The sequence below is a fragment of the Scyliorhinus torazame genome, chromosome 18 (assembly GCF_047496885.1).
Source record: "Scyliorhinus torazame isolate Kashiwa2021f chromosome 18, sScyTor2.1, whole genome shotgun sequence".
Taxonomy (NCBI): domain Eukaryota; kingdom Metazoa; phylum Chordata; class Chondrichthyes; order Carcharhiniformes; family Scyliorhinidae; genus Scyliorhinus; species Scyliorhinus torazame.
The window spans coordinates 153344334-153368302 of NC_092724.1; the positions used below are offsets into that span (position 1 = coordinate 153344334).

At 46.5% G+C, this 23969-nt stretch overlaps 1 protein-coding gene across 1 annotated transcript in view; it reads right to left on the bottom strand.

The window, feature by feature from the left end:
- The window catches only part of LOC140395629 (parvalbumin-like EF-hand-containing protein), a 30159-nt gene extending 10320 nt beyond the window's left edge, over nucleotides 1-19839 (bottom strand). The window contains exons 1-3 of the mRNA XM_072483632.1: nucleotides 19790-19839; nucleotides 8648-8774; nucleotides 7888-8023 (exon numbers count right to left, since the gene is read on the bottom strand). Coding sequence (XP_072339733.1) covers nucleotides 7888-8023; nucleotides 8648-8756 — 245 coding nt within the window. The 5' untranslated portion in view covers nucleotides 8757-8774; nucleotides 19790-19839. The remainder of the gene's footprint in view (nucleotides 1-7887; nucleotides 8024-8647; nucleotides 8775-19789) is intronic.
- Nucleotides 19840-23969: the final 4130 nt, after the last annotated feature.

Genomic DNA, 23969 nt, shown 5'->3' on the forward strand with positions numbered 1-23969 from the left:
AACTGGTGAAGTACGAACCACAGCCAGAAGTTAACAGTTGTTATTATACAGAATAATAAAACAGAGTTGTACCATCTACAACTGTGTTGGTTCGTTTGTATATCGGAACACCCGACATGACATGATACCAGGTTTGGAAACTCGCCAGCGACTTTGACACCTACTGCACCTCTTCAGAGATCCGCCATCCTGCGCCATGGACACCATCAGCCCACCGCAGCCGCTCCAAATCGCTGGAAATCTCGGCGCCAACTGGAAGCTGTTTAAACAGCACTTCCAGCTCTTCCTAGAAGCCACAGACAGGGAGAATGCATCGGACACCAGGAAGATCGCCCTCCTCCTCTCCACGGCAGGGCAACATGCCATCCACATCTACAACTCCCTGGCATTCGCGGAAGGCGAGGACAAGACGAAGTACAAGACGGTCCTTCTAAAACTTGAGGAACACTTCAGCGTCGAAGTGAATGAGAACTTCGAGAGGTACCTCTTCCAGCAGCGCCTGCAGGGTAAGGATGAGCCTTTTCAATCCTTTTTGACACCCCCCCCCGTATCCTCGCGCAATCCTGCGGCTATGAGGCCACCTCCGATTCCATGATTCGGGACCAGATAGTTTTTGGGGTCACCTCGGACACCCTACGCCAGCAGCTCCTCAAAATAAAGAGCCTCACCCTAGCCACCACCATCGAAACCTGCGTCCTCCATGAAAACGCGACCAGCAAGTACTCCCAATTCCAGGCGGCCGAATCGGCACGGCAGGGGTCCTACGAGACCGAGCGGGTCCAGGCGACCGAGTTCCTCCCGGCCCCTGGCCCGGACGAGGGCGGCCATTTTGCGCGCTTTCCGAGGCCTCCCGCGCTTGTACGCGCCAAAAGAGGGGACGTCGGTGCAGAGGGACGTGATGCGCAGGCGAGCTCTATGCAGGACCGAATTTCGCAGGCACGGTGGCGCAACGAACGCCATGACGTCACGACGTGCGGCAACTGTGGATCCGCACACTTAAAGCGGCAATGTCCAGCCAAAACTCGACAATGCCTCCGCTGTGGCAAGATGGGCCACTACGCTGCCTGCTGTCGAGCAGCTCAACCTGCCAACGCTCCGCAATTCCGCCAGCCTCGCAGGGACGTGCGGGCCATTCAGCCCACATACACCGAGTCATACCCTGACAACGTACAGACCGGTGATACCGATGACCGGGAAGCCTTCCGCATTGCGGTAATAGACTGAAATCGGATGTCCCCAAGTAGGACCCACCAGCCGATGCCAGTGCACAGCGTTAATCCGGGTGATGAACGGTGTGCCACCCTAACGGTCAACCGATCACCAATCACATTCCGTTTAGACACTGGTGCCTCCGCCAATCTCATTGCATGGTCAGCCTTCCACACCTTGACGGTCAAACCACCGATTCGGCCATCCCACTGTCAGCTGGTTGATTACAACGGGAATGTTATCCCGGCCATGGGGTCTTGCCAGCTCGAGGTTGCACACAATTCATACACAGCCACACTGTCTTTTGAGATAGTTGGATCCTCGAAGGATTCTCTGCTAGGCACACAGATGTGCAAGATCCTCCACCTCGTTCAGCGGGTACACACTCTGTCTCCAGAAGGCACGTCCGATTTCCCGGACGCAGACTTTAGGGCGCAGCTCCACTCGCTCCTCGCTCACAACCAGCAGGTTTTTGAGGGCATGGGCACACTGCCCTACACTTACAGAATACGGCTCAAATCGGACGCTACCCTGGTCATTCACGCACCTCGTAGAGTCCCAGCACCACTCAAAGACCACCTCAAGCAGCAGCTGCAGGATCTGCAGGACCAAGGAGTGCTTTCCCGGGTCACGGAGCCCACGCCATGGGTCAGCTCCATGGTCTGCGTAAAAAATCCCTCTGGCGAGCTCCGGATCTGCATCGACCCGAAAGACCTGAACAACAACATCATGAGGCAACACTACCCCATACCCAAACGGGAAGAAATCACGAGCGAAATGGCCTGGGCTAAAATTTTTACCAAGCTTGATGCCTCAAAGGGCTTTTGCCAGTTTCAGCTGGATCAGTCCAGCAGGAAGCTGTGTATTTTCAACACTCCCTTTGGCAGATACTGCTACAATAGGATGCCGTTTGGCATCATCTCGGCATCCAAGGTGTTTCATCGAATCATGGAACAGATGATGAAGGGCATCGAAGGGGTGCGCGTCTATGTTGACAACGTCATCATCTGGTCCACCACACCACGGGAGCACATCAGTCGTCTCCAGCGCGTCTTTGCTCGGATACGAGAACACGGCCTGCGCCTCAACCGAGCCAAGTGTTCTTTTGGGCGAACTGAGCTGAAGTTTCTGGGGGCCACGTATCCCGGTCAGGGGTGCGGCCGGATACTGACAAAGTGACAGCTATCGCAGCCATGCCGCAGCCGGCAGACAAGAAGGCAATGCTAAGCTTTCTTGGGATGGTCAACTTCCTGGGGAAGTTTATTCCCAACCTTGCCTCCCACACAACACCTCTTCGCCACATAGTGAAGAAGACTACGGAGTTCCAGTGGCTTCTCGCACATCAGAAGGAATGGGAGGAGCTCAAGATCAAGCTCACCACCGCCCCGGTATTGGCGTTCTTCGACACTACTCGAGATACAAAGATCTCGACTGATGCCAGCCAGTCCGGCATTGGGGCGGCACTCCTGCAACGGGACGACACTGCATCATGGGCCCCGGTCGCCTATGCCTCGCGGGCCATGACCTCCATAGAACAGTGCTATGCGCAGATTGAGAAGGAGTGCCTGGGTTTGTTGACCGGCATAGATAAATTCCACGAATATGTGTATGGTCTTCCTCAGTTCACCGTGGAGACCGACCATCGCCCCCTGGTCAGCATCAAACAAAAGGACCTCAATGAGATGACCCCTTGCCTCCAGCGCATTCTGCTCAAGCTCCGGAGGTACGACTTCCAACTGGTCTACACCCCGGGAAAGGACCTCATCATCGCGGATGCCCTGTCAGGAGCAGTGAGCACACTGCCCGAATCGGGGGGGGGGGGGGTTCGTCTGACAGGTCGACGCACATGTAGCCTTCACATCGGCCAATCTGCCAGCTACTAATGCAAGTCTGGCCCACATTCGCCGTGAGACTGCGGCTGACCCCCTTCTACAACGTGTGATGCGCCGCATGACAGAAGGGTGGCTCAAGGGGCAGTGCCCACAATTCTACAATATCTGGGACGACTTGGCCGTCATTGATGGTGTCCTCCTAAAGTTGGACCGGATTGTGATCCCACACAGCATGCACCGGCTTGTCCTCGAACAATTGCACGAAGGCCATCTCGGGGTTGAAAAGTGCAGGCGGAGGACCCGAGAAGCTGTGTACTGGTCGGGCATCAGCGACGACATCGCCAACATGGTGCTCAACTGCCCCACCTGCCAAAGGTTTCAGCCGGCGCAACCCCCTGAGATGCCCCATGAGTTGGTAACGTCCCCCTGGGCAAAGGTGGGTGTGGACCTTTTTCATGCGCTCGGCAGGGGCTACGTCATCATAATTGACTATTTTTCCAATTATCCAGAGGTCATACGCCTGCACGACTTGACATCATCAGCTGTAATCAGGGCATGTAAAGAAACCTTCGCTCGCCATGGCATTCCGCTTACCATCATGTCGGACAACGGGCCCTGTTTTGCGAGCCAAGAATGGTCTTTTGCCTCTTCATGCGACTTCACACACGTGACGTCCAGCCCTTTGCATCCCCAGTCGAATGGCAAGGCGGAAAAGGGCGTCCATATCGTGAAGCGGCTCCTCTGCAAGGCTGCTGATGCCGGATCTGTTTAGCCCTGCTGGCCTATCGCTCGGCCCCACTGTCCACAGGCCTCTCGCCAGCCCAGCTGTTGATGGGTCGCGCCCTCAGGACCACTGTACCGTCCATTCATGTTCCTAAACCCGACCATGCTCCAGTACTGCAAAGGATGCGACAGCAGCGTGCTCAGCAGAAGGTGGCACATGACATTCGGGCAACTGATCTTCCTGCCTTGGCGCCTGGAGACAACGTCCGCATACACCTACCAGAGGGTGGCTGGTCGGCAACTGCCGAGGTTCTCCGCCGTGTGGCTCCCCGCTCGTTCCTGGTTCGCATGCCTGATGGCTCCATTCGCCGGCGTAATCGGCGGGCCCTTTGGCTGCTTCCGCGCTCGCTACATGATCATGCACCGGTGCCACGCCCTCCTGTTGTCCCTGATGTCGACTTCGTGGAGCTTCCTGCCACTCTGCCTATTCCTCTATCGCCCGTGGTCAGGCCCATTCCTCAGCCGATGGATCCTGACCCACCCTTGAGGCGGCCAACCCGAATTCGTTGCCCACCTACTAGGCTGGACTTATGAGCCTGTTTGCACATTGGACTCACTGAATTGTTGTGCAACAATGTTAACGTGTTTCTTTCTTGTCGTTCCAGGAGTTCTTTTTCGATATTTGATGATTGCACTTGTTTTGTTTGTGGTACAACCTTGTTGCTCTGTTGCACCTGACACCTTCCTATGTATATAGTTTAGCCTCATGTACATGTTGTAAATATTGCACACACATACTCAGCCGCACTCAGTACACACCAATATTTATTACCATGTAGGCACATATTCTTGTGAAAAGGGGGGGATGTCATGATATCCACATTAACATATCATGGTGCAATCACACACACACACTGATGGACAGGTCGACGGACCAATCAACACACACGCAACATCACAGCCAATCACCAGTGAGGTCACACGCACTATAAAACAGGGAACACCACAGTTCCCGCTCATTCCACCAGGAGATAGCTCAGAGCACAGAGCTCACAGCGTGCCACTCAGACATACACCATGTGCTGAGTGCCTCTCTAAGATAGTTCTAGGGCTGGGTCCACAGGTTAGCTGGTGAAGTACGAACCACAGCCAGAAGTTAACAGTTGTTATTATACAGAATAATAAAACAGAGTTGAACCATCTACAACCGTGTTGGTTCGTTTGTATATCGGAACACCCAACACGACAACGGTAATGAACAAAACCCTAACAAAATCATTGGAACACACATTGGTTCTGCCAACCCTGCGCTGCATTGAGACATTTACCTCCGCTACAACCTTTGTGCAGGCAATAATTGGTCAGCGTGCTGACATCAGATTCATTCATCGTGAAACCTTATGGAAGTACAAGCAATTTAGTAGCAATGAAAAATAAACAGCCAGTCGTGAGCACGTGCCTTAATGAGCCTCTGATGCTTCTCGGCCAGTTGTCTAGTTTCTAACTACTTGCGTAGATAATAGCTCAATAATATTTGATTAAAGTTTGACTTTTTGATTATACCCTGTGCATGTAGGTTAGCCTACGCTTGTAAGGAGCTGCCGATGAGGGAAGACAGCTGCTGAATATGCTGAGGAGGCATCCAACAAAACAACATGTCACTCAAATATGAAGGACATGCAAGGCTGAAGTACTATCTTAACCATATTATCAGTGATTTGTTTCACAACAGGCTCAAACACAATGAGTGAGGTTGAATATATGTCACACTCTTTGTTGTAGCCGTAAAGAGAAAGAATCAGAGGTGACACACGTTGAGTTTGGGTAACATAGTGCAAGGGGTTTATTATAAGATGCTGTTCAAACAGGGCACAATGGTGAACACACCAAAAGGCCACAAAATGTTCGAATGATGTAATTGCATAACACGTAACATTACACCAGCCAATGGTATTACTCTGATACATGACACCCCTCCCTTTTTGCTTGTTTAGTGTCCACGGCATTTTTACTTAATCAAACACTTTGACACAGATCCAACACAGTATGCCATAACTAACATTGTTATGTTACGGATACATATGTACATTAATAAGACAGTCTCTTAGATGGACGTCTGTCTCGTTTTGGCAGAAAACGCCGTTCAGGAACTTTGCTCTTAGGGTTACTAGGAGTCTCTTCTGGTACTTTGGTCGATGTTACATCTATCTGGCAAGACCAACTGAGGAACTGGCTCTGTTTGTGTGGATGCTCCTGTTGTAACAAATACCCTAATTTCGGCAGTTGTAATCCTCAAGTCGGGCATGTCACTGTCCATACTCTCTGCGGTGAAAACATCTGGTACATGAGGTTTTAGATGAACCTTGCTGCCGTGTTTATGGAGCGGCTGCTTGTGGGCCGTCCCGGTGCAGTTAGAATGAAGGAGTTGGCAAGAAGCTATAAATGGTGGCCCAGGTTGGGTCCCAAATAGAGAAGAAGGTGGGGTTCTGCCAATCCTGTGCAATTGTATAGGTGTGGTAAAGGAGGGTCTTTATTGTCAATAATGACTATCGATTGGGTCTCCTGCAGACTTTAACTGAAATAAAAAGCCAATGTTATATCTCACCTCTTGTGCTAACTGTGCTACTGGTTCAATAAATCAGATTGAACTAACTTCAAGGTCTGGAGTATTTTTTGGTTAAAGCTGCATCCAGTTGCAGCCTGTGTTATCCCAGAGTGCATAACACGCCAGTAGATGCCTACTGATCCATGTTAAGTACAGGCCAGTCACTTCAACCATGATGAGAAATACTGACTATTATTCCAGTCACTCTCTGTAGAGGCTGCAGTTTGATTGCAGTCAGGTTTGTGAATGACATTTTAGAAAAAGAACTCCCCGGCCTCCAGCTGCTGGTTGGGATTATATCACAGGGTTCTCTGAGTAAAATAACTCATTGCTAAGCCCCCCTGTGTTATTCAGTTCCCACCACCACCACACAACCAACTGGCATTCTCCCAGCCATCTTCCTCTCTTCCAGCCCATTAGTCTCGACTCAGTAACCGCACTGCGAACCCTCATGCTCACCTGCACAAAAGGCTCAAACAGCACTCTCCAACTCTTGCCAAGTTGCACTGGTTCACCATACCCCAGCGAATTGGTGTTGCAATCCTTGGCCATACATAAATCCCTCCATGGTCTCTCCCCAGTCAACCCTGGCGACCTCCTTCAACCATTTTTCCCCCACCCATAGCTCGCACTCTTCCAATACTGGCATTTCCTTGGCCTCTGACGCAGCCCGATTACAATTGCTCTCCTACCAGCAGCCATGCCTTCAGCTGCCTGGGCCCTAATGTCTGGAATTCCTGCCCTGAGCCCCTCTGCGACCCCAGTCATTCTCGCCTCTCTTAAGACTCTCCTGAAAACCTCCCCCTTTCAGCCATCCGAATATCTCCTCAAGTGGCTTGGTGTCAAACTTTGTTTGATAACATTCCTGTGAGGCACCTTGGGATGTTTGACTATGTTAAAGGTTCTATATAAATGTGCAAGTTATTACATGCACAGCTTCCACATCGGTCTGTAACTCACCCCTTTGGACCACCATACCTCAACACTATAGTCTCCCCCTAATTTCAGAAAACATCACCCATCTCTCTCGCATAGAATCATAGAATTTACAGTGCAGAAGGAGGCCATTCGGCCCATCGAGTCTGCACCGGCTCTTGGAAAGAGCAAGGTCAACCAAGGTCAACACCTCCACCCTATCCCCACAACCCAGTAATCCCACCCAACACTAAGGGCAATTTTGGACACTTAGGGCAATTTAGCATGGCGAATCCACCTAACCTGCACATCTTTGGACTGTGGGAGGAAACCGGAGCACCCGGAGGAAACCCACGCACACACGGGGAGAATGTGCAGACTCTGCACAGACAGTGACCCAAGCCGGAATCGAACCTGGGACCCTGGAGCTGTGAAGCAATTGTGCTAACCACTGTGCTACCGTGCTGCCTCTCCACCCGAGCTTTTCCCTCTAATTTTCTCTCACTCTCTGTCTCGTGCCTCAGTTTGAAGACGTGCTTTGGCAAGAGAAAAAAAACTGTTGGTTTGTATTTTAGCAACATCAAAAATGAGAGAAACTCTTACTTCATTTCATTCCATTCGATGTAGCCACTCTTGTCCTTATCCAGCGTTTCGAACGCTTTCCGAATTGTTTCGTCAAGCTGACCTGATTTTTTGAAGGTTTCCATGTACTCAAAGAATTTGTGGTAATTAAATGGGCCTGGTGGAGAGAGGACAGAGCTTAAATGATCAACAGAAACTGAGCATCTGGCACTGGTTGACCTTTGGTCAGGTTGATTGAACCAAGCAATTGTTTGGATCAGGTCATAGTGGTAAGGTTCAGATCGTCAATGCGATTCCCGCCCCCCTCCCACTCCTCCCATCCCCCACTCCACCCCAGGAGATCCTTATTGTCCTGCATCCAGCAACCTGCAGTCCTGGCTCTATGGACAGAAATCTTGCTCCCGTTTTGGGGGTGGGAATGTCGGTGGGCAAGTGTGCAATTTCACGACATTGACCACCATGCCGGTCCCGAGCTACAGGTTGCGAATTGAGGAATGAGAAAAGCCAAAGCTTTCACATCATTGTAGCTCAGGCTTGGGCTGACACCTGCTGGCTGATCCAGGTAAGCGCAGTTACCGGGTGTTACCTCGGATCAAAGCTAATTAAAGGAAGAATTTGCACAACGTGGTCCAGATTTCGATTTGGACTTTGGTTCACGCGAACATGTCCAGCTTTGGTTTCAAATTCCGCGTGACGGGACAGATACTAGCAGCAGCGTTTTAATTCGTAATCATCATCAGCCGACAGCAATGGCAAGGCCGAGGGTGATTGATGGTTTTACCTCTGAGCCGCAGTTCACTGGGCATGAGGGAAATGTCGTGGTCTGTCAGGCTGCTGCCCATAGCATGAGCAACCTGCTTTACGTGTGCGTTGAAGTTTGAAGAGGCCATCTTCTGTGATTTGGCTGGCTAAAGCAGAAACGAGACACGGTATTTCAGCAGAACATTAAATTTAAATGATAGACAACACAGGTGTTTTAAAGCAGTCCCTGATTTACGTGGAAAATAGAAGCCGGAGGAGGCCGTTCGGTCCTTCGAGCCTGCTCACCCATTCATTCTGATCATGGCTGACCGCGCCTTCCCCCCATATCCCTTGATCCCTTGAGCCCCAAAAGCTTTATCTAATTCCTTCTTGAAATTACACAAAGTTTTGGCCTCAACTACTTTCTGTGGTAGTGAATTCCACAGATTCACCGCTCTCTGGGTGAAGACATTTCTCCTCATCTCAGTCCTAAAAGTTTTACTCCTTATCCTCAAACTATGACCTCCTGGTTCTGTACCCTCCCCCCCCCCCCTACCTCCCCCACCATAACTTAACACCTTTGGCATCTTATGCTGGAAATAAAAGAGCACAACGGAGGCCATCCAGCCTATGAGAATTCCCTTGGTGTAAACCGGCAATGAAAAACCATGCTAAAAATCAAATAATACTTTCATGCAATTTTTCAGAAGTTGTACAGTTGTGATAATTGGGCGCCTTGTTTGCCCAAATTATTATGTTTGAATTTCTGGAGACTTTAAATTTAAATTAAAAGTCAATGTTATATTTCACCCCCTTGTGCAATCATTAATTCAGCGTCTGGATTAAAGAAAACACTCAACAAAAAAATGCACGTAAATGAATTGGAATCCTCAAACCCGCTGCTCTCTGCAGTTTGGCTGTGAGCGAGCTCCAAAGTGTGGTGATATGCATCACTGTAAATACACAAGGAGTTAATGTAAATACACTAAGACTAAGTAAACACCAGATGTTGTGTTCTGCTTCTTCATGTAGCATAAGCTGCTTCCTTGATGTATACTCTGACAAAGGAAGGTTCAGACTTGGAGATAGGTTTAACACATTTATTGAACAGTTAACAATTCTCCTACTTGAGTTCGACTCTCCTGCTAATCTTGCTATAGTAACTCAGTCTAACTAACCAGTCTGCTCTAAGCCATGCGGTGGGTGTGATGCTTCTGATCTGCCCCAGTCCTTCTCTCGGAGTGTTGCCTGTGGAAAGAGAAAGAGCATGTGTGCCCTGTCCTTTTATATGGGTTGCCCCCTTGTGGTACTGTCACCTCTGGGTGTCTTGACTGCCCATTGGTCGTGTCCTATTCTATGTGTTCATTAGCTGTATGTCATGATGTCTCTGGTGCTCCCCCTAGTGTTTACTTAGTCTTAGTGTATTTACATTAACCCCTTGTGTATTTACAGTGATGCATATCACCACACAGAGATCATTAAGAGGACTTTATGCCTGGCTGAGACTGAATGGCAAGTTGGAATTTTACGCTCAGATACGATACACAGATCAGACGGACGCATTTTGTCGAAAACTTCAACTCGATTTTCACCGGCAAGATTTGATGTGCTGTTTTGTGAAGAACAAAACAGCGCTGAATTTATGTAATAAAGCATTGCCAAACGGCATTTCCACTGCCGGCGAAGCGGAGGATCCAGCTCAACATGCCTTTGAGTTTGCTTCCACATGAAGTGCGGAGGTTAATGGCATAGACTAATTTCAGGGGAGGCTAGATCCGAAGGTGAGGGTGACAGTAATAGAAGGGTGTTCTGATAAAAGTGCATGATGTAGAATGGGAGAAGGCTTGTGCAGAGTATAGGCACCAGCACCGACCATTTGGGCAGAATGGCCAGTTTCAGTCTACACTCGATGCAATTTGCAAGACTTTCTGCAACTTCCAGTTTTGTTTAATGTGCTTGAAAATCCGTTCACCCCTAAAGAAATACTGGCTCAAATAGTTGGGCTATGAAATTGAAAGTCGCCACAGCCCTCGAGGACCATGGGCTGCTTTTCTCTTTTGAGAGAGAGTCGATTGGTAGTGATTTAACCTGAGGGTCACTGCACCTCAGGCGAGGGGCGAGGCTGAGGAGGTGGGGCCTTAGTGGATAAACTCAGCTCGGACAGGAATTGAATCTGCGCTGTTGGCGTAGCCGTGCAGCCAACCCCAATCTAGTTATAACTGTATTTTAATTATAAATCTTTAAATTTGATATACTTTTGAACTCGCCAACTATTCTTGAAACCTCTGCCGATTCTACAGCAGCCATCTTGTGCTTCACAAAGAGTGGTGACCCAGGAGATGCTGAAATTTAGGTTTTATCCTTTAAAGACAATTTGAATATTGCGCCTGTTTCGTTTTAATAAAAAAATGATACAATCTTCTGCAGACTTCTTCAGAGGCTGGAGTATTCCGTGGTTTGTGTGGCTGAGCTCTTTTCTGTCTGTTCTGCTGCGCTATGTTTGTTTTAAATTCTGCCACCTTTCTGAAGTTATACGATGTCCAATATGTTTAATCCGAGAAGGGTGCCCTGGAACTCTTGCTAAGAGTCAGCTCGTAGGAGGTAAAATCATTCGGATATAATTGCTGATGGTTAAATCTGAAGCTTTGATTCAAAATCTTTGACCAACATGGTTAAATTCCTCCACACGCATGTTGCTTTAATGAAAAAAATGAAAATCGCTTATTGTCACAAGCAGGCTTCAAATGAAGTTACTGTGAAAAGCCCCTAGTCGCCACATTCCGGCGCCTGTTCGGGGAGTTTGTTACGGGAATTGAACCGTGCTGCTGATATGATGACGGGACGGTAGCACAGTGGGTAGCACTCTGCCTTCACAGCGCCAGGGTTCCTGGCTTGATTCCTGGCTTGGGTCACTGTCTGTGCGGAGTCTGCACGTCCTCCCGTGTCTTGTGCTCTGGTTTCCTCCCATGATCCCGAAAGCCGTGCTTGTTAGGTAATTTGGACATTCTGAATGCTCCCTCCGTGTACCCGAACAGGCGCCGGAATGTGGCGACATGGGGCTTTTCACAGTAACTTCATTGCAGTGTCACTGTAAGCCTACTTGTGACAATAAAGATCTTTAGTAAACAAGGTTATCAAGTAATCATATGGAATGCTTTTCTTTATTGGGCGAGGTATTGAATACAAAGCAGGGATGCAACGATGGAACTGTACAAAATTCTGGTTAGGTCACAGCTGGAATTCTGTGCACAGTTTTGGTAAGCACATTGCAGGAAGGACAGAATTGCCCTGGGAAAGTGCGAAGGAGATTTACAAGAATATTGGCAGGGCTTGAAAATTGCAACAGTGAGGGGAGATTGGATAGGTTAGGATTCCTTTCCTTCGAGCAGAGGAGGCAACCCAATTGAGGTGTACAAAACCATGAGGCGCCTAGACAGGACAGACAGGAAAGACAAACAAGTTACAAGGGACACTACCCCGAGCTGAGAGGTTCAGTTACCAGGGGGCATAGATTTAAGGCGATTGGCAGGAGGATTAGAAGGGACGTGAGGGAGAATCTCTTCAGCAGAGATTGGTGGGACTTTGGATTCACTGTCTGAATTGGTGGTTATGGCAGAAATACTCAACTCATTTAAAAGGTTCCTCGATATGCATCTGAAGTACTGTAACTGGCAAAACTATGGACCAGGTGCTGAAAGTGGAATTAAAATGAGCGGCTAGTATCTTTTTGACCGATGCAGACATGACATAGAAATTATTATCATTTTTAAAGATTTGCCCAATTAGTACCACACAATTGCTCTTGCTACATAATCCTGCAATTTGTTCCTTCTATACATACATTTATTTTTCTATATATACCATTCCAAAGAGTACAGAATTTGAATATTGCTGAAAAAAGAGACATGTCAAAGTTTTTCGTCAAGACACTTCACAAGAATAAAAGTGCAAAAGGAAAACAACAATCTATACGGCACGAGAAGGGAATGTCAATTGGCTAGCAATCAGACTTTGCTTGGTAGTAGCGTTGCCATACACCAGTTGATGGTGACTGACAGATAACTGCCAAGCACCATTTGAAATGAAAACCAGGCAGCTTGACCCTGATTGGTCAAGGCATTGCCCTGAGGAATGCATCAGTAAATGGCTGCCACTCATTTTGTTCAGCTGAAACAGGCACAATGTGTGCGCGTGTTTCTTTTGTCTGCAAAGAACAGGGCCCTGTGTATTAGCATATGTAGCTTGTTCCCTTGCCCATGCACTGGGGCTCTTGCGAATTGTTCTGATGAGTGCAAGATGAAAAGCTTCGACATGTCTCTTTTTTCAGCAATACTCAGATAGCACTCCCTGTTGAAAGTTACTGTTGTGTATGCTTCAGTTGGATCAACTGTCTGCACAAAGAGACTAAATAACAATTCTAAAAATTCAGCAGAAATCAGAGCACGATTGTTTTATTATCATCTATGTTGAAACAGCAGACTGATCGGTGAAATTCACATGAGTGCAACAGACTTAAAGGGCACATACCTAACCTTAAGCAGAATGATAACATATTTAACACGGTGTAGTGTTTCTATCACAACATATCATGAATCGAGCCATTGGGCATTTTCTAATGATAATGAAATAATAACATCAAAGTGTGTATTTGTTGTTTGTCACAACTCAAGTATTGACTCGAAGTTTGCATAAATTGGATGTGCATGTCACATTAAGACTGTATTGCGAGAGGCACGTTTTACCATATAAGGTCGAGTGTGTTCTTGAATGTGCTGCTAGGGTAAGCCGTCTTCTTGTAAAGCTGTAGAGCCCAGCTGCTTATCAAACACTGACTGGTTTCTGTTTGAAAATCGCTGATTGTCACAAGTAGGCTTCAAATGAAGTTACTGTGAAAAGCCCCTAGTCGCCAAATTCCGGCGCCTGTTCGGGGAGGCTGGTACGGGAATTGAACCGTGCTGCTGGCCTGCCTTGGTCTGCTTTCAAAGCTAGCAATTTAGCCCTGTGCTAAACCAGCCCCTTAGTTTGAAAGGCGTAAGGCTAGCTTTATCTTTCCTTCATTGAAGCCATACTGAGATCACCGATATCTTGGCTGAGAGCCTGAAGGATATTATGTATGCGCGGAAGTCATTCTTTCTATTCTTCTTTCTTTCAAAATTTGCACATTTTTTTAACAGTAGCAATATTTATATGTTGTGCACTTATTGAAATTCTAGCCTCAGGGGACAGAGCATTGCTGATGAAAATATCTATGTGACAGTGTTGCTGAGGTTAGATCCTTGATTACTTTTTTTTACGAGGAAAGAAAAAACATCCACTAAAAGAAGGTTTTTCCAAGTAACCAATAGATACTGAAATGCATTACGGAGGTTCTTGCAATTAAAAACCCCATTATCTGTCACTCTCCGACACAAACTGGATAGATCTCCAAATCTGATTTAATTTGGGAAGGCACGGTAGCACAGTGGTTAGCACTGTTGCTTCACAACTCCAGGACCCCGATTCCCGGCTTAGGTGACTACCTGTGTGGAGTCTGCATGTCCTCCCCGTGTCTGCGTGGGTTTCCTCCGGGTGCTCCGGTTTCCTCCCACAGTCCAAAGATGTGCAGGTTAGTTGGATTGACAATGCTAAATTGCCCCTTAGTGTCCAAAAAGGTTAGGTGGGGTTACTGGGTTATGGGGATAGGATGGAGGTGTGGGCTTAAGTAGGGTGATCTTTCCAAAGGCCGGTGCAGACATGATGGGCCGAATGGCCTCCATCTGCACTGTAAATTTCTGTGAACTTCTAATCCTGTTGTGTTGCTCTTAAGATGTACAACAGTAACAATGCAACATCCATATCATTGTCTGGAAACGGATTGCGGTGAATTACTACATGTGCGAGCCCAGGTCTGTGACCAGAGATGGAAATTCGGCGCTGGAGTCTGAGTGTGAATCAGCAACACCGATTCCTCGACTATTCTTCAATGCCTGATGAATTCTGACCAATGCCGTAGTGAAAGTTAGCAAAGTTCTCCGCTCCAACCCTCTAAGACTGAGCTGCTGACCTCATACGAGATCGTCACTCAAAAATGAGCATCACGTGCACCATAGCAATGGAAACCTTGGAAATCTGATTGTGGCCAAATACAAGTGCGGAGCTCATCGCAGACACTTCTCTCCAGTCAGCAGTTAACAGTCAGCTCTCTGCCTCAAATTAGGACCAATCGCAAAGAGGCAATTATCAAGAAAGTTTTCAGGGTAACTAAGAATAATCAATTTCAATTCCCTTTGAAGATGATCAATGACAACAAACTGGAGCCTTTGAGCAGGATTTAGTGCACGGAGAATGGTTGAGCATAAGAAAATGTTAGAAAATAGCAAGTTCATGCTTTTATTCATGTGGAGATGATTGCCGTCTACGTGCGTCATCAGATTGCACTACCCAAACCAGCAGGAGAGCGTGGTGGGCACCAGGATTCGATAAACTTTGGAAATGTCAGTTTTATTCAGCACCCCTATGAACAGGGTTATTGGAGAGGCAAGTTGACCAGTAATGGAAAACTAACATTTCCATTGTGCTACAGGTAGCGTAGATTTTCAAGATGCACAAGTTAATTCTTATTATCTTTATAACATAAAGATGGTTCATTGGTTGTTTAATTCAAATTGCCCCATCATCTGGTAGCTTCAAAATGGCAAGGCAGTGTTCAAAGCAAAATACACACTCTTTTGTGAAGATAAAATTAGGATACAGCAAATTGTGGTAGCAAGTAGACACATTCTTGATAAACGCCCTTCCCCAAAGTAGGACTTTTTAATCCTCCCCCACTTTTTTCAGACACTGATGGATGTAATATTTATTCCAGCCATTGAGCATTTAATTCTGTCTTCCAGTGTCTACTGTGTCCCAGTTGGTAGCAGTCTTGTCTCTAATGGGATGACTGGAAGACTTCAGGAATATTGGATTCGACGTATTGGGCAATTTAAGGGTTACAAGCCTGGGGTTAGAGTGTGTTTGACTGCAGTTGTCATGTTTTTTTTTAAAGAATACTGTTTTGCAGGGTCTGGATGCTTTTGGCAGCCAGAAGGTGAAATTGACAAAGGAACTGTGTTTTTCAGTCTGGGATAATGGACTGTGGTTTGACTAGGAATGTCCCTGGGGGGTTCATGAGCTTTGCAGCCTGTAGAGATCATTTGTTTTTCGGCTTGGGGGAGATGAGGTCATTTTTGGGTGGAGCCAAGGAATGCAGAGAGACATTTTCAAAAGCTTTAGAGAGTTAGTTTTTGGAGAAAGATTTGGAGAGAAGAGTTGAAATCTGATCTGCCTGACGCTGAGTCCACAATTCTCCCACAGTAAGATAGATTGAGAGCTGTATGCTTCCTTTCTTGTTGTTTAATCAAGTACTGAGTAGTAGAGTTTAAGGGGTATTGGAAAATGTTATTTTCCAGTGTGAAGTTAAAAAGTTTAATATTGCATTCATAAAGTTTGGTTCCAAAAATAACCAAACTCTAATTTTCCATGCAATTGTTCCTGGAGCGAATCATTTTTTTCCGTACGGTCTCGCAAAAAAAGTAAAATATTGGGGTTTCCATCCAGTATCCTAGCCACTGTTGGGGTCTGGTCAAGGATCATAATACTGTGTCCTAACGTTCTGGGTTCCACTCCCACTCCACGGCTTGAACATAAAACCCAAGGCAGATATTCCAGTGCAGTGGTGAGCCACATGCAACCCATCAGTGTTCTGAGTGCAGCCCACAAGGCATTTTGTTGACCATTGCCCATGAGCAGGGTTGTCAGATTCTGCTGATTTCCATCCATATAGTTTTTTTTCCTACCAGTATGACTGAAGTGGTCCCCACGCAAAGTGAGGGTGAGTGAAGTGAGGGCCGTGCTGATTGCTCACAACATTGACTGGGAGAACCGTGTGCTCCCTCTACATCCAATCCAAGGGTAAATCGTTTTGCTTTTAGCATTTGAAGTTGATGAGAGGTCTATTAATATGTGAATGGTTAAGGATGTTGGACAAATTGTTATGAAATATTCGGTGTGTTTTGAGTATGTTCAATCTTAGTCATGGTTAGTGAATAAGCCTAATTTCAAACCTATGGCCCACTAAAATTAAGGAGGGCCGCTCACTAGCCTAGATTGCCCATCACTGCTCTTGTGCAATACTGAGGGAGTGCTGCATTGTTGGAGGTACCACCTTTTGGGTGAGACATGCCACCAGCCTGCCCAAGAAGATTAAAAGACACCATGGCACTATTTTGAAGAACAACAGAGAAGTTATCCCTGGTGCCAATATTTATCCCACAGTCAGCATCACAGACCTGGTCATTATCACATGACTAGGGGTTTTCCTGTCGTGTTTCCTACATTACAAGAGTGACCACACCTCAGAAGTCCCACATTGGCTGTAAAAGTGCTTTGAGATGTCGAATGGTTATCAAAAATGTGGTTTAAGTGCAAGTTTTTATTTCTTTTTATAACATTATTTTGTAAAATTGAATGCCGTATCAGAGAGACCCCAGGATGTTGGAGGAGGGAGCAAAGAGGATTGATGAGGGTAATGTATTTGATATAGCCTACATGCGCTTTGACAATATGGTCCCATATGGCCGAATGATCAGAAAAGTAAAAGCCCATGGAATCCAAGGAAAATTGGCTATTTAGATCCCAAATGGGCTCAGTGGCTGGAAGCAAAGGGTGATGGTTAATGGATGTTTTTGTGATTGGAAGTCCCCTCCAGTGAGGTTTCACAGGGCTCATTCGTTGGTCCCTTACTTCTTGCAGTGTAGATCTGTGCTTTAGACCCAGAAGTAGGGGGCATGGATAAGATGTTTGCAAATTGTGCATGTGTTTGATAGTGAAGAAGAAAATTCTGGGCTACAGGAATATATCAATGGACAGGCTGGTGGGTGGAAACGTGACACGTGCGTTGCAACCTGGAGCAGTGTGAGATTACGCATTTTGGAAGGCTACACAAGGCAAGGGAATACAGAATAAATTGATGAATACACGTGCTGGGAAGGGTAGAGGAGAGAGGACCTTGGAGTGCATGTCCAAATATCCAGAAGGTGGCAGGACTGTTAAATAAGATACTGAGAAGGCATGTGGGAGACATTCCTCTAATAGCTCAGGCATATACTATCTGTGCAGGGAAGCTGTACCAGAACTGTATAAAACACTGGAGAATACTGCATACCATTCTGGTCGCTGTGTTTTCGAACAACGGGGATGCATAGGACTAGCGGGGATACATAAGAGATTTATGGGAATGTTGCCAGGACTGGAGAATTTTTGTTCTGGGAAAAGATTGAATAGGCTGTGATTTTATTTCTTTGGCACAGAGGGCAGATTTGATTGAGGTCCATGAAATTCTAAGAAGCCAGGGTAGAGTGGGTAGGAAGGATTTATTCGTCATAGCAGAGCCATCAATAACCAATGCTTAGATTTAATTAATTGGTGGAAGGATTGGAAAGGATTTGAGGAGAAATTATTCAGCCAGGTTGTTGTAAGGGGTCTCGAACCCACCAACTGAAAGGTAGAGGCAAAGACACTAGACACATTTTAAAGGTGCTTGAGAAGGGCAGCACGGTAGCACACGTGGATAGCACTGTGGCTTCACAGCGCCAAGATCCCAGGTTTGATTCCCCGCTGAGTCACTATCTGTGCGGAGTCTGCATGTTCTCCCCATGCCCGCGTGGGTTTCCTCCGGGTGCTCTGGTTTCCTCCCACAGTCCAAAGACGTGCAGGTTAGGTGGATTGGCCATGATAAATTGCCCTCAGTGTCCAAAAAAAAAAATTAGGTGGGCTAAGGGGATAGGGTGGAAATGAGGACTGAAGTGAGGGGGTGTAGACTCGATGGGCTGAATGGCCTCCTTCTGCACTCGATGTTCTATTCCATAACCTCGGGGCCAAGAGTTGGAAGGCCGGGTCTCTTTTTTGATTGGAACAAACGTGATGGACCAGGTGACCACCTTGAGTGCTTTCGATTTCTGTGATTCAAACTCAAGGAGAACTGGAATTTCTTTAAATTAAACACAGATGCACGAGGGCGATTTTAACCCAGCCCTGGCCAGGTACCATCGGCGGGGGGCGGGCGGGGATGCTGGTTTGATACTTGAAGTGATTCCATACTTCATCGGAGTCAACAGGGAGCGGCACCCTGGCAACTTGCCCCCTGGATAGTTAGGCTCACATGAACCCCCACAGAGGATGTCCAGAAACTGATATAAAGAGCCAGAGAACCCAAGAATGAAATGATACCGCTCGCGTATCGCAGCTAGGAGATGTTGTAACTTGAGCTGCACTGCAGCTACTTATTTTAGGACTGGTTTGCTCCTTGACTGGATCGCGACGGAGACCAGCTGCTGGTGTTTCCTTGTGTTGCACTCCTGGGACAGTTCGGTTTACCAAAATCTACTTGCTGATTCAAAACACATGATGGAGCGGCAGGCAAACAAAATACTTAAACGCTCCCAAAAGAATAACCACTTAAGCATTACGAAATCATCTGACAATTAAGTTTCTGTTGATGAATACATCTTTCACTCTCCGGTTTTATGTTGCAATATTTTAAAATCGGAAGGAACGAACAACATTTTAATTGATTTTATTTATACAATTTACGCAACAAAAAAAAAGGTCGGCTTTTATTCCGCAATATCTTTCTCTTACAATCCCAAATCTACGAATACAAACTCAGCTAATTTATTCCGTTGCTATTTCAACCGTAGAATGGATATGAAGGGGGTAAGTATATGGGTTCACCATGAAGCAAACCCATGAGTGGATAAACTGAATCCTGCAAACAATTGATCTAAAAGTAGTGGGTTAATAAGCCCTAAAGTTGAACGATGATATTTTTTAGCACTCGAGCTAACACATTAAGGCGAATATTTGTTCCCCTTGTTTTGCTATAGTTCTTAACGCATTTAAAATAAGTGGGATATTGGCTGGGTCAATGCAACAGGAATTCATGCAAATGCCTTAACAGGTGTCCTTAAACTAACAGAGGGAATTTAATTTATACATTGGTCAGTTTTCTGCTTTCAGAGGAAGAAAATGATTCGGATACAGTTTTCAGAATATTCAATATCTTAAAAAAAAAACTTTCCATGTGAGGTAATTTGCAAACAGAACTAGATATTCTAGTCTCTTCTATCCAGATTGTGCAAATATAAACTTTTAAGAGTAAACTTACCACTGACAAGTGCTCCTTAATCCAGAGTCTCTCCACAATCTAATGGTTTGTCTGTTGTTCTTTGGGTTTATATATCATTTTGTCTGGCTATTTAAAGCAAACCGTATGTCAGATGTGGACTTGCTTTATTCTTCTGAGAATTATCAAGTGTTTCTAATTTGTCAGGCCTGTGTTTCATGCACTTGTCAGTTTCAAAACATATTAGACCCAACCCTTTCTATAATTATTGTTTATATTTTAAACTTTTGCACACAAAAACTTTACTGACGTGGCAACTGAATCTACTATGTGCTAAAAATTGCCATTTAGTTTGCCCTTTTTTCCCAGGGGAGATCTGTTGGCTGTGATGCATAGAGAGCTGCCTCTTGAAATGAAAATCGCTTATTGTCACAAGTAGGCTTCAAATGAAGTTACTGTGAAAAGCCCCTAGTCGCCACATTCCGGCGCCTGTTCAGGGAGGCTGGTACAGGAATTGAACCGTGCTGCTGGCCTGCCTTGGTCTGCTTTCAGGTGCGGTAACACTGAAGCTGGGTCTCCAATAGAGCTCCTCCCCTCTAATGCTGGGTACATGGCTGGGATCATCATAGAATCAAACAATTCCTACAATGCAGAAGGAGACCATTCGGCCCCTCATGTCTACACCCACCCTCTGAATGAGAACCCTAGCAAGGCCCACCCCCCCACCCTATCCCTGTAACCCCATAACCCCACCTAACCTTTTGGACACTAAGGGACAATTTAGCATACTAATCCACCTAACCGCCACAACTTTGGACAGTGCGTGTAAAGCGGAGCACCTGAAGGAAACCCACGCAGACACGGGGGGAATGTGCAACTTCCCACGCAAACAGTCACCTATATCCCAAATATTAAAAACCATTCCAGGAAGTCAAATTGACAAAAGGGGCCCGTGGCTTCATGCCAGGCTGCATTTATATCACAGCCAATCCAAACCTATAGTTGTGTGTGAGGTGGCCCCTCGGTCAGTCCTAGCATTGTTTGGCTGTCAGACTGGGATCTGCCTGTTCTACTGTTACTTTTCACATCAATGTGCACCTTTGACTTTGATCCAAAGCATCAAAGAACAGCAAGTACTCAGATCGCCGATGCCACTGAATGCTCATCGTTACTCTATTTAATCAAATATAGCAAGGCGGGAACATTTTTATATTCTCTCATGTGATGTGATTGTCACTGGCGCTGAGTAACTGAATGCTTCTTTCTTAAAATGAGAAGAGGAGCAAAGAACCTGGTCCACAATGCAAAGCAACGCAAAGATCAAAAAATGTACCAGGATCACTTGCCCCCTCCGAGGCCGAAATCTCCACTTAGCAACTGCTGACTTGACAGTGACTTGTGCCCGTTGGCTACTCATAATCCAAGTCTCTTGTTAAAAACCCAGAATGGTGGAAATGCAAAGCAGATCGTTCAACATTCGAAAGAGAAAGAAATGCTAATGTGTTTGGACGTGACACTTTAACAGGACTAATTAACCTAGACATGCTGGAGTAGATCTTGATTTCGATGTAGATGAATACCAGGCAAGATTCACCATCACCAAGTTCATACGATCTGTTTAGATGATGGAGAAAGAAAATGGAATTATACACGGCAATACTGGACTCGGGAAAGACTTGATTTTTATGTTTTAAAATGGACACAAACCCTGAAGATGGCTGAGAATGTGCAGTTAGCCACCTACAGGAATGGCTGTTGGGTGTCTCTCTCAGGGACAATGGAACCCATCACCGTTTCCAGACAAGGTACTTCTAAAAGCATCCAAAGACTGACTAGCATCTCCGGTAATAATAATAATCGTTATTATTGTCACAAGTAGGCTTAAATTAACACTGCAATGAAGTTACTGTGAAAGGTCCCTAGTCGTCACATTCCGGCATCTGTTCGGGCACACAGAAGGAGAATTCAGAATGTCCAATTGAAATGAAATGAAAATGAAAATCGCTTATTGTCACAAGTAGGTTTCAATGAAGTTACTGTGAAAAGCCCCTAGTTGCCACAATCCGGCGCCTGTTCGGGGAGGCTGGTACGGGAATTGAACCGTGCTGCTGGCCTGCCTTGGTCTGCTTTCAAAGCCAGCGATTTAGCCCTGTGCTAAACCAGCCCCTTCACCTAACAAGCACATCTTTCGGAACATTTGGGAAGAAACCGGAGCACCGGGAGGAAACCCACGCAGACATGGGGAGAACGTGCAGACTCCTCACAGACAGTGACCCAAATGGGAATCGAACCTGGGACCCTGGCGCTGTGAAGCTACAGTGCTAACCTCGACAGACTAGTGTATTCCAATTTTCACTTGGAATATACAGATAAGGGGGTAAATAACTAGCTGAAAGAGCTGCCGCAACGGTTGCCTGAGTCTGTCAGTCTGTCTGTGCATACTGTGAGGGTAAACAGCTGGAAGTTTTTCTGCACTGAAGGTGTGTAATACAGTAACAAAAGCGATGCCCTGCAAAAAGGAAAGTAGCCATCTATTGCAGGAATATCTCAAACTCTCTCTCTGACTGTGGAAGCCAACCAACCAGCAAAAAAAAGGATCGCAGCTGGAAAGAGAACTGAAATCTTTCCACCAAACCACAGGACACCGAAATCAAAGTATCAATTATTTGGCTGCAGAAGTCTACTGGAATCAATTTGTAAAGGCTGCAACCCTCCATCATCTACTCCTCGCAGGTCAAGGACTGTTCCACATAACTTTTATTTATATTTACTTAATACTGGACTCCGCTCTTACTTCTAATTCATATGAATGTAGATGCATCTGTTTTACCATTTTGCTCCTCACCTTTTTGGTAGTTAATAAATTTGGCCTATCAAGAAAGCCTGGTTAACTAGATTCCTTTTTAAAGATAACTATTGGGTCTAGAAAAGGTACCCAAGGGAGAGGGAACCTTGTTAGATTTAATGAGGAGTGCAGAAAAGCATGCCAGGAGCAACACCAGGCGTACCTAAAAATGAGGTGTCAATCTGGTGAAGCTACAACACAGGACTACTTGTGAGCCAAACCGCAGAAACATCAAGTAATAGACAGAGCTAAGCGATTCCAGAACAAATGCATCAGATTCCACAATGAACGCATCAGATCTAAGCTCTGAGGACCTGCCACATCCAGTCACGAGTGGTGGTGGACACTGGAGGAGGAGGCTCCACACATATTCCCATCCTCAATGATGGAGGAGCCCACCACAATCAACATTGAAGAGAAACTGAACTGGACTAGCCATATTAATACTGTGGCTACTAGAACAGGTCAAAGTCTAGGAATCCTACAGCGAGTAAGACATCTTCTGATTCCCCAAAGCCTGTCCACCATCTACAAGGCACAAGCCAGGAGTGTAATCGAATACTCCCTACTTACCTGGATGAGTGCAGCTCCAACAACGCTCAACACCATCCAGGACAAAGCAGCCCGCTTGATTGCTACCCCTTCCACAAACATTCAATCCCTCCACCACCGACAAGCAGTGGCAGCCATGTGTACCATCTACAAGATGCATTGCAGGAGCTCACCAAGGTTATTTAGGCAGCGCCTTCAACACTACCATCCACTACCAACACCCACAACCACTACCATCGAGAAGGCCGAGAGCAGCAGATACCTGGGAACCCCACCACCTGGAGGTTCCCCTCCAAGTCACTCACCACCCCGACTTGGAAATAAATCACCGTTCCTTCACTGTTGCTGGGGCAACATCCTGAAACTCCCTCCCTAACAGCACAGTGGGTGTACCTACACCTCAGTGACTGCAGAAGTTCAAGAAGGCAGCTCACCACCATCTTCTGAAGGGCAACTAGGCAATAAATGCTGGCCTAACCAGCGGCGCCTACATACATGGGCAACACGGTAGCACAAGTGGATAGCACTGTGCCTTCAAGCGCCAGGGTCCCAGGTTCGATTCCCCACTGGGTCACTGTCTGTGCGGAGTCTGCACGTTCTCCCCGTGTCTGCGTGGGTTTCCTCCGGGTGCTCCCTTTTCCTCCCACAGTCCAAAGATGTGCAGGTTAGGTGGATTGGTCATGCTAAATTGCCCTTAATGACCAAAAAAGTTAGGAGGGGTTATTGGGTTATGGGGATAGGGTGGAAGTGAGGGCTTAAGTGGGTCGGTGCAGACTTGATGGGCCGAATGGCCTCCTTCTGCACTGTATGTTCTATGTTCTATAC